At 44.1% G+C, this 10,142-nt stretch overlaps 1 protein-coding gene across 2 annotated transcripts; it reads right to left on the minus strand.

Annotated features, from left to right (window-relative positions):
• Nucleotides 1-34: 34 nt before the first annotated feature.
• On the minus strand, nt 35-5,794 carry LOC128347800 (16 kDa beta-galactoside-binding lectin-like). Of its 2 annotated transcripts, none has more exons than XM_053302931.1 (4): nt 5,641-5,794; nt 5,336-5,415; nt 2,726-2,897; nt 35-249 (listed from the first exon to the last, which is right to left on the minus strand). In XM_053302931.1, the coding sequence occupies exons 1-4, from the start codon at nt 5,647-5,649 to the stop codon at nt 103-105; spliced, it is 408 nt and encodes a 135-aa protein (XP_053158906.1). In that variant the 5' UTR covers nt 5,650-5,794; the 3' UTR covers nt 35-102. The 2 variants fall into 2 exon arrangements, with proteins under 2 accessions (XP_053158906.1, XP_053158907.1); XM_053302932.1 differs by lacking the exon at nt 5,641-5,794 and adding an exon at nt 5,519-5,625.
• Between the last annotated feature and the right edge of the window lie 4,348 nt (nt 5,795-10,142).

Genomic DNA, 10,142 nt, shown 5'->3' on the forward strand with positions numbered 1-10,142 from the left:
AGTTTGTACAATAGAACTTGAAACAAAGACAAACTTAATTGTGAAGAATGTTTTGGTTTTTATTTGTGCAAGTTATTGTTGGAGTCATGACAAGAACAGGAGTTATTTGAACTTGAGGGAGTGGACCTCAAAATCACCCTCTACAGAGAGGTAGTTCACGCCTTCCAGTCCCAGCCGGTTTGGAAACTTAAGATTCAGATCTTCAAGACACTTCACTGTCACCTCTTTGGCATCAAATGAGATTTCGATCTGTGAAGGAAGTTAGTGGCTTCTGAGGATTTACATATTGCCAAGTTCTACCACCTTGACTAGCATGAATGGATTTACTATGATTTTACCTGATAGAATAGTGGGTAGTTTCCATCCTGGTTTTCCATAGTTGTATGTCACTTTTAAATTAGTGCTACTGATTGGTTACAGTAATAAAGCCAGCATAACACAGATTACCCGTTCAACAAGTATTTGCTTGTTTCAAAACTCATCCAAAGCAAGGAGAGGGGGAACCTATTGGATCTCCCCAGGGCCAAAATTCCATAGCTGCACGTCCATCAAGGCAGTTAAGGGTATTTAACCTTCTTTGAAAAGTACCTAATGCCCTGAACTTGAAGTCTCCCCACTGTTGCCTCTAGAATGCAACACTGATCTGAGCCTTTTTAAAAAAACAAACAAAAACAAGCATAGTAGAGAAGCAGCTACAGCAAAGTTTGAATTCAGAGGATGCAGACCACCAGATTTTAGAACCAAGCCAAAGCTTCTTAGGAGTATAGTTTTGTTTAGCCCAGATTGTATACCTCACCTTTCTGCCCACTGAAATGGCACTCAAAGTATCTCACAAAAAGTCAAAACTATACCTCTTTGGAGAAAGTGATGAAGGAGTCTGCTTCTATGTTCTACTTATGATTCTTTTACAAGTATGAAGTAAAGTAAAAGTGTGCCATCAAGTTGGTGTCTGCTCCTGGCGACCACAGAGCCCTGTGGTTGTCTTTGGTAGAATACAGGAGGGGTTTACCATTGCCTCCTCCCATGCAGGATGAGATGATGCCTTTCAGCATCTTCCTATATCACTGCTGCCCAATATAGGTATCTGTGGGGATTTGAACTGTCAACCTTGTGCTTGCTAGGCAAGTCATTTCCTGCTGCACCTTTAGGTGGCTTTTTACAAGTATACACTAACAATTATGCACTTCATGTCAGAGAGCTTGGAGGAGAGATTTCTTTACCTATCCCACCTGCAGCAGAAGTACACAGGTGGGGAGGGCACTGCTAATCAACTTCTAAATAAAGTAGTTCATTTAGGAAATCCATCAGAGAGAGATAAAGAAGGCTACTGCCTTGCTGCTAGCTACATACAGGAAGGAGGAGAGAATTCTCTCCAGGCAAGATAATGTAACCTGAGACTATCAAAAAGGTGGTGGAGTGAATGTGTGGAGTGGAGGGGATTCCCTTGCTCACTGTCTCTACCCCTAATGGTCAATAGGGTTGCTGGTGCCAAGAGTCAACGCCATTAGGAGCTGCATCACCAACATTTCAATATGGAAGGTTTTAATTTAATCAGGAGGGTTTGATTTTAATTGTTTATTTTAATGTAAACAGCCCTGAGCAATTTTTGGAAAGGTGGCATAGAAATCAAATAAATAATCATAGTCACCACTGATGGGAGTCCCTGCTATCTGCGGAATGGCAGGTGGCAAAGGGGGTACTCTTACTGCAGCAGCTAAGTTGTGGAATTCCCTCAAGAGGGTCATGTTCACCACCTCACTGTTGCCTTTTGGGTGCTCAGCAAGAACATGGTATTTTAGGAAAGCCTCTGGGCTTGTATAACATGGTCTATTTGTTGCTAGAATTTTTAAAAACGTTTTTGCCACCTTGAGTTCCCCATTGTCCCTAACAGACAGGCAGAGTATAGATCAGAGAGTTGAACCAAATCAAATAATTTGTTCATAGAGTTCTTCAGTGAACTTGTCCTGAAGCAAACCTAAGGTCTTAGTTGCCTTGAACCCAATCCAGCAGGGATGTTCTTAAGTAGTGCTAAGTAGGTTAGAAAGAAGATTTGGACTGCAGGACTGATCTCCTATTCCTACCATCAGTTTGAAAGTGTGCATGCATGCACGCACAGTGGGCATGTTTAGCAGTCAACCCAACTTTAAAAAAAAAAACCTATGTAAGCCCCTTTGAGAAGTTCTGTTTGAGCAGAACTTTGCTCAAGGTATTTCTGCATGGCTGAGCCTAATCCTTTCCCCACTGACCACTAGCAGACATTACTTTTTAGGAAAAAGGAAGATTCATTGTCTATTACTAGGCTGGCACTAGGTTCCGGTCTAAGAGAAACCATTTCTAATGCAATTTTCTATAGAACTCACTGCCACAAGGATATTCTAGCCAGTGGGAGTAGCTGCCTTAGATAAAGCCATTGAATGCATTTGGAAGGCAACTATTGCTTCTGACTAGAATATCCCTGCAATGGAGACAGGATACTTTTGCATTCAAAGAATGCAAACTTCCCACTCAAGATGTTGCAGGCAAGATTGACCAGTCACATGAAGACTAACTAGAGACAGCATTAGCTAGACAGGATGGACTTTGCCGTGTCAGATTATCCTCATCTGCAAGTACATAATTACCTCCCCCACACAAACAGGGAAAATAAGGTTTCCCCTGCAAGAGATGCCCCTCAGTTTTGTTTAATCCCAGCCCTTCTCCCCTGCAATGGGCCCCCCTCACTCACCTTGGCCTCTTCTCCTTGCTGGAAGGGAAACTCTGACTCCCACATCTCCTCACCCCACTTTCCATCCAATTTGGAATTGCACACAATGGTCCGGGTGTCTCTATGATACTTAAAGCGAGGGTTGAAGTGGATGATCAGATTAGAAGCATCTTGTCCCAAGTTGAAGGCAAAGCTAGAATGAACAAACTTCAATGAAACATATCAGTTTAGCCCAGATGGACAGCCGCCTTCCTTGGCTGCCCCCCACCCCCACCCCAGACTCTTGTTCCAGAACATACATGGCTTCTGCAGAACTAAGGTAACTTTATTTTTCCTAGCACTACACTCCTCTGGAGAGTTAAGTAAAGAGAGGACTTTCATGTCTAGGCTGCAGCATGCTGTGCATACTAGCACGAGGAAGTCACTGTTGCCAAGATTTGGGGAAGTTTATGCAGTTATGATAGATGTAGGGCTGCCAGGAAACAGTGTTCCCTCCAAGGTGTGCACACTCACACATTTTTTTATGTCCGCTCAATTTTAGATCCCACTCAGGTTGAATCAGGAAGGTCCCACTCCGATTGCACGTGCCCACACACTGCCTTGATACTGCTGCCCAGAACAAAACTCGTTCTGCGCACAGATGAAAAAAGTGCTACAACACTGCTGGATAAGTATTCAGAGTTGTCCATTCAGAGTATCTGCTGCATATAGATGTTAACTTGAAAACTTGGTTAGCTTATAGGAGTGTGGCGAATTTGGAAGAGAGTCCCGCAATCGCCACTCTTGTAAGTGCCCAAGGTTTGGAAACCCTTTATGGCATGTGACTTGGTTCCACAGCCTTGGCCCACCATCTAAAGCCTCATTCTGGCCTCCTTTCATATCAGGTGTCTAACAGAGGACTGCAGGACAAGAATCCTCAGTCCATTTAAATGACTGCCTTTTTTTGCACAAGTCTCTAGTGCTCCTCCTCACATACACCATGAACTGCAGTCCATTCAGATATCATGGATTCCCTCTGTGGAATTCTGGAAATTGCAACTCAGCCAGGACATATGAGAAGGCTGATAGAAGACCTACCATCCCCTCAGAAAGTTACCATTTCCAGATTCCTTGGCAGACACCATGCCTGTTAAGCTGGATGTTTTGGTTCTGTGCAGTGGTGTAGTCAAATTAAGAAGTTCTGTTGTTCTCCATAACAATCCCTATAGTCACACCTACCCTAACAACCACACCCTACTTAAACAGATGCAATATCTGAGGGGAGGGGTTCTGTTACAAGTCAAGGATAGTTTCCTAATCCTACAAAGTTTGAACAATGTGGTCTTTTATGGATTGTCAACCACAAAGGGTTGAGGATACTCCTTGTAACAGAAGACAGGCAGAAGAGGGTAATAAGTTCAATTGTAGTTCAATATTTAATTATGTAACAAGCTGTCAGCATAGCAAGATCATCATATTTCCATTTAGAAAACAGAACTTTGTGTTTCTACTGAGACCCTGATGGAAAAGCAGCATCAGGTTTGCATCTCTGCAGCACTATACCACAGGTTGTGCAGAAAGACACAAGACTTGCCAAACTCTCCCTATCTGCCATAGTGTCACAACATTAATATACATCTGAACTCAAGAGGCCAAGGGGCAGCTCTAGAACTAGTTTGGGAAGCAATGGGGTGGCAGATAACATTAAAGGCATGAGATTTTGCCCTAAATTAAGTGGTTATAGAGGTAAGGTATTAATGAATAAACTGTGTGACAAGAGGCAGATCTGCCTACAGCTTTCTTCAGGTCAAGGAAATCTTATTTTTTTCAATACCCATGATAGCCACATCCCTGAATCAGTCATTAGAAGATACTGTCTCTTTGGATTAGCTCAAAGCTTCCAGTCTTCTGCTTTCTGGGCTAGTTTTGTCTTCCTGCTCATGCAGCAAGAAAGGCCGAGGTGGGGAGAGATATCAGTATCAGACCAGCTGAGATGACCACACACACACACAGTCTCACCCAGTTCCTGGCTAGAACAGAAGCCAAGGGATTGGCTTGGCTCCTGGGAGGGCAAGGAGCCTCCTACCCACCTGGCTGCACCAGCTTCTGCTGCTTGTTCGGGGTGAGTGGATGAGACTTCTTTAAGCAAGAGAGGCCCTTTAAAAATGCATTCAAGCAGTAGGACTGGAATATACTATAACTATTGTCCAGCACTTTGTTGTAGAGTTCTAGTCCAGTGGGTGGGAGAAGAGTCCCACCACCCCTTGGAGTTAGCCTATTGTGACCTATAGTATTTAATATAGTTTTTTAGTTTCTTAAGCAAGGTTAACCAAACTGAGACTTTCCAGCTGGACTACAACTCCCATCATCCCCACCACAACCACCACTGTAGCTAGGGACAATAGGAGATGTAGTTCAACAGCTAAAGAGCCTCAAATTGGTTATCCCAGTGGTTCCCAACCTGCGGGGCTCCAGATATTGTTGAACTACAACTTCCATAATCTCCATAACAAGTTGTAGCTGGGGATGATGGGAGTCACAGTTCAGCAACTGGAGACTACCCAGGATCAGAACCAATAGGCTACACCTTCTGTAGAGCAAGTACCAAGCTTGGGCAAATACCACTCCCACAAAACCCACATTGATACAAACCTTTTGGCCTCTGCCATCACCTTGCCTTTCACTCCAATACATTCACCTGATTTTATCTTCAGACAAGAGGCAACCAATTGCTAGAAGAAAGAGACAGGTAGATCAGAGTTTCCCATTTTAGTGAGGAACAGAACTCTAAATAGGTCTGGGAAAGACCCCAGTTTGAGACTTCAAAGACTCCACCTCCTCAGTGTGGGCAATATTGACCAATTAAAGACCCATGATCTGACTCAGCAAAAGATATCTTCCCAGATGTTTCCCACTTCTGGGCACTAACCATACAAGAAGTAAACCACACAACTTACCAATACCATTGTTGTGCAGTCTTTATAAACCACCTGTACATAACCCACCAAACCTATCTGATAATTATTAGCTTCATCCGCCTCTAAGCCTTAAATAGCTCTCAGGAAAATCTGTTTCTTCCTATCAGCCAATGAGTGATAAAATCCTGATTGCCAATCAATCAAAAGATAATGGGGCTGATAATTGAACTCCAGATCTCTGCATGTGAGGAATTATCTTTCATCAGTGAGGTTGCTAGTGGGTGTGTCCTTGCTAACTGAGCAAAGAGGCACCTTTTAAAAGTGGTGATTCTTTTTATTTAGCAGGGAGAGAACAACTGGCCCTATCCAGTCCCAGCACAGCACCCCTCCAGGGGCTGTTGATGGTGTCTGTCTTATGTATCTTTTTTAGATTGTGAGCCTTTATGAGGACAGGGAGCCATCTTATTCATTCATTCATTCATTCATTCATTCATTCATTTGTAAACTGCTTTGGGGACTTTTGTTGAAAAGTGGTATATAAATATCCATTGTATTCATATTCGTATGTAAACAGATCTTGCAAGGAACAACAAAATAACTTCCTGTTCAATAAAAATTGATTACAGGCTGGGTGTATATAACGTACAGAGTCACAGATGTGTGCATGTTACTACAAATTGGAGAAAGTACAACTTCCTTAATCTGATTTTCTAGCTGAACATTTAATATACATGTCACATTTGGGGATGCACTGTGCCTTTTAGAGACCCACCAGGCAGAAATTCATTAAGCACATCTCTAGGAAGTGACTGGGGAAACTGCATGCATTGAATGGCACATCCCTCCCCAGCCCATTGTTGAGCTGAAAAACCAGGGCAAAGTATGGGTGCACAGAGCCTCATTTGAAAAGACAACATAATATCCAAGACTATACACATTTTTTACTGATTGCGTTATGCAGACGTTAAGGTAATCATCTTCACTTGCAATTCCACACTTTTTAGAGCACAAGTGAAAATTTACTGTCAAACTGAAGTTTTAAAATAGTGGAGATATTCTGTTAAAGCAAAAAACCTTTTGGTTTACAGGATAATTATAGGTGTGACAGCTGCAGCTGAACTCCAAAAATTGAGGAGACCATGATGTTCATGCCATGGGAGCATGAGACCTGATGTCCAGTCTGAGATATTGTATTAGCTTGCAAAATCATAATCATGGAAACACAATTTGGCTAGGTCCTCCTTGCTCCAATGCACTTTCTGCATAGGAGCATGGGAGGAGAATGTGAGTGGAGAGCTGGTCCTGTGGTAGTAAGCATGAATTGTTTACTATGAAATTGTTCCCCTTTGCTAATCAGGGTCTGCCCTGGTTTGTATTTGAATGGGAGACTATATGTGAGTACTGAGAGATGTTCCCCTCAGGGGATGGGGCTGCTCCGGGAAAAGCACCTGTATGCTTGCATTGCAGACGGTTCCAAGTTCCTTTCCTGGCATCTCCAAGATAGGGCTGAGAGAGACTCCTGCTGCAACCTTGGAGAAGCCGCTGCCAGTCTCTGGGTAGACAATAATGAGTTAGATGGATGGACAAATAGTCTGACTCTGTATAAGGCAGCTTCCAATGTTCCTAAAAGAAAAACCAGCAGATTCGTGTAACAGCAATTTCCCCCCTGTGTAAAATACTTTGATAACTTTTTTAATTGAAAAGCAGGATGATGATGATGATGATGATGATGATGATGATGATGGAGGGGGAGGAAGAAAGGGAGAGGAATAGATCGGAGTGCTTCTCTCAGTTTTCTCTTCCACTCTGTCCCTTCCTTTTATTTGCATGCAAAAAGAAGGGGAAGGGAGTTGTTCTGTGACCCTGGCTATTTGGTGCCTGGGGACCCTGGTCTCCTGCCCAACAGCAACACAGCTGCCTGGCTCAGCTTTGAGAGCAGTAGCAGTACCAGGGGCCGGGGGGAGATGAACGGCGGGGGTGACACAGAAGGGGCAAAGTGCATTTCTAGGCCGGCGAGCTTTGTCCCACATGGTAGATTTCTGAAACAGAAAGGCGGGGTGGGGAACTACTTGCTGAGGGGGTGCTTGCCCCCCTCTCTGAGTCAGGAGCCACCCAGAGGTGCCACAATTGTCCTTGCTGCCTTTACTGCCACATATTAGCATGGCTGCCCCTCTGGAAGTGACGGTATATAAAATAAACGCAAATATCCTAACTCCGAAAACACACTCCACAAAATCAGTCTCTCCCCTTCCGTGTATCGTCGAGTCCTCCACCCCGTCGCGTGGGTAGTGGCTGAGAGAGGTGAGTTTTACCACCCCTTTCTTCCTGATTGGGCGAGGAAACCCTCGAAGAGTACGGGGCTCAGCTGGCCTGGCCAATCACAGACGAGGCACTTCTGTATTTTCAGAATACTGTCGCCCCCCCCCTTACGTTTTTTCCGGTTTCGCCTCGTGCTGTTGTAAGCGGTGAGCCCGCTGCAGTCGTCGTCCGTTGAAGAGAGGTTGTGCTTTCCTTCTGGAAGCACCCGCAAGAGCATGTTTGATTCGAGAAGCGGGTAGAGCGATGAGGCTAACGCAATAGGTCCCCTGAGAAATCTTCACTCCTGACACACTCCCTGTGTGCTTTGGGCTCACCAGGGAGGACACACCACAGGAGTTGGACGCCTCTCTCAGTGTATTGAAGTGGCAGAAAGGGACAGCGAGGTCTTCCGAACAACGGGCGGCAGGAGGAAGAGGCAAAAGGTTGCTTCCCCCCGTTGGGACTAGTTTAATCTTTTCATTCATTTTTCTCTCTGGGTATCGCGTTTGGAGGAGAGTTGGCTATAGCCAAGAAAGCAGCGGAATCTGTGAGAGGAGGAAGGTGTTCAGCTAATCCAGAAGTATAATGGATCAGCAATGGATGGCTGTTCAGAGTCAGTGCTGTTTTCCATTTCAACTGTGGGCTTCGCAAGCACCGCCCCTCCCCTGCATTTTGTCATTAATGACAAAATGCATAGAAACAGCCACTGAATTAAAGTCAAAAGACCCCTAGTGTGATTAGTCTAAATATGGGGACATATTTTAATATATAGCTACAGACAGGGCTCACGGAACTTCCCTCACAGGGCCCTTTCCAGATTGCACACTGTTCAACAGTAAAATGCTTTGGTTTGGCAGGATTGTTTTGAAAACGGAAATAGCTTGTGCAACCCTCCAATAATGGGACAGTGCCGCTATTTTTATTTTTTTTGTTTGCAACACACATGCAACATTGTAGGGCTAAAATGCAAGAATAAAATCCGAAAGAAGGCATCGGAGATGTGAACGGCTTCAAATGAACGGCTTCATAGGCTTCAAAGACACAATTATTTGTCCCATCTCCCTGGAATACTTCAATGACCCATTTATTCTAAACTGTGGGCACAATTTCTGCCATCCCTACCTCGTCCTGCACATGGGGAAAGCTAGCAGCCAGAGTTTCTGAGTGGATGGCCAAGCTTGCTAAAGAGGGTGCTGCTCTGCATCGGGTTAATATGGAGGAGACACAGAAATTTATGAATGCTGTAGAAAAGAATTCCATATGCAGTTTAGGAGGTAGTTAGCAAGCATAATTGAGCTAAAACCCAAATTCAAGCAAGCCACAGAGAGCATTGCCATCCAAAATATGCACACTCCTATTCCTGCCAGCTTGCACCTTTTCCCTGCCATTGAGGAAGGAGCACTGGAGTCTGCAAGCAGCACACAAATAGAAAGATGGCTACTGCAGGCCACCCCCTACAGGCAAATGGTTGAGATGGATTAAATGGGAGCTTTAGTCTTGGAGATCAGTCTCCACCACCCGGAAGCCCAGTTTTTGGCTAAAGAACCAATCTGTTCTATTCCCAGGAATGAAGAGAAGGAAACCCTTGTAAGTGGGGATGATGTATTGTTTGCAAATGTTACACCTAGATGACTGAAGGAGAGACAAGTGTTTGCAGTTAAAACATGTTGTTTAATTGTATTAAGGATTTGCTTTGTTAGCAAGTACAATCACCTTTTGTCACCTTAAGTGGTGCAGCGGGGAAGTGCTTGATTAGCAAGCCAGTGGTTGCTGGTTCAAATCCCTGCTGGTATGTTTCCAAGACGATGGGAAACACCTATACTGGGCAGCAGTGATATAGGAAGATGCTGAAAGGCATCATCTCATACTGTGTGGGTAATGGCAATGGCAAACCCCTCCTGTATACTACTAAGGGCTCTGTGGGTGCCAGGAGTTGAAATTGACCTGATTGCACACTTTACCTTTACAATAACCTTTCTATGTTAAAGAAAATAAAAATCAATTTTAGTTCTTGTAAAACAAAAATGCAAATTATTTCCAAAAAAATAAAGTTGTGTGTTCTATTATATCTTCAAATATATTCCTTTAAAAACACACACACACACAACACCCCACCTCCAGCTACCGAGGCACAATGCAGTGCTGATGGGAGGTGAGGCCCTCTTTTATCTGGCAGGCATCTGCCTCTATTGAACAGAACCCCCTCTCAGTTGCTTCCCCTAGAATGTAAGACAAAAAAGAAC

This window comes from Hemicordylus capensis, chromosome 2 (assembly GCF_027244095.1).
Source record: "Hemicordylus capensis ecotype Gifberg chromosome 2, rHemCap1.1.pri, whole genome shotgun sequence".
Lineage (NCBI taxonomy): Eukaryota > Metazoa > Chordata > Lepidosauria > Squamata > Cordylidae > Hemicordylus > Hemicordylus capensis.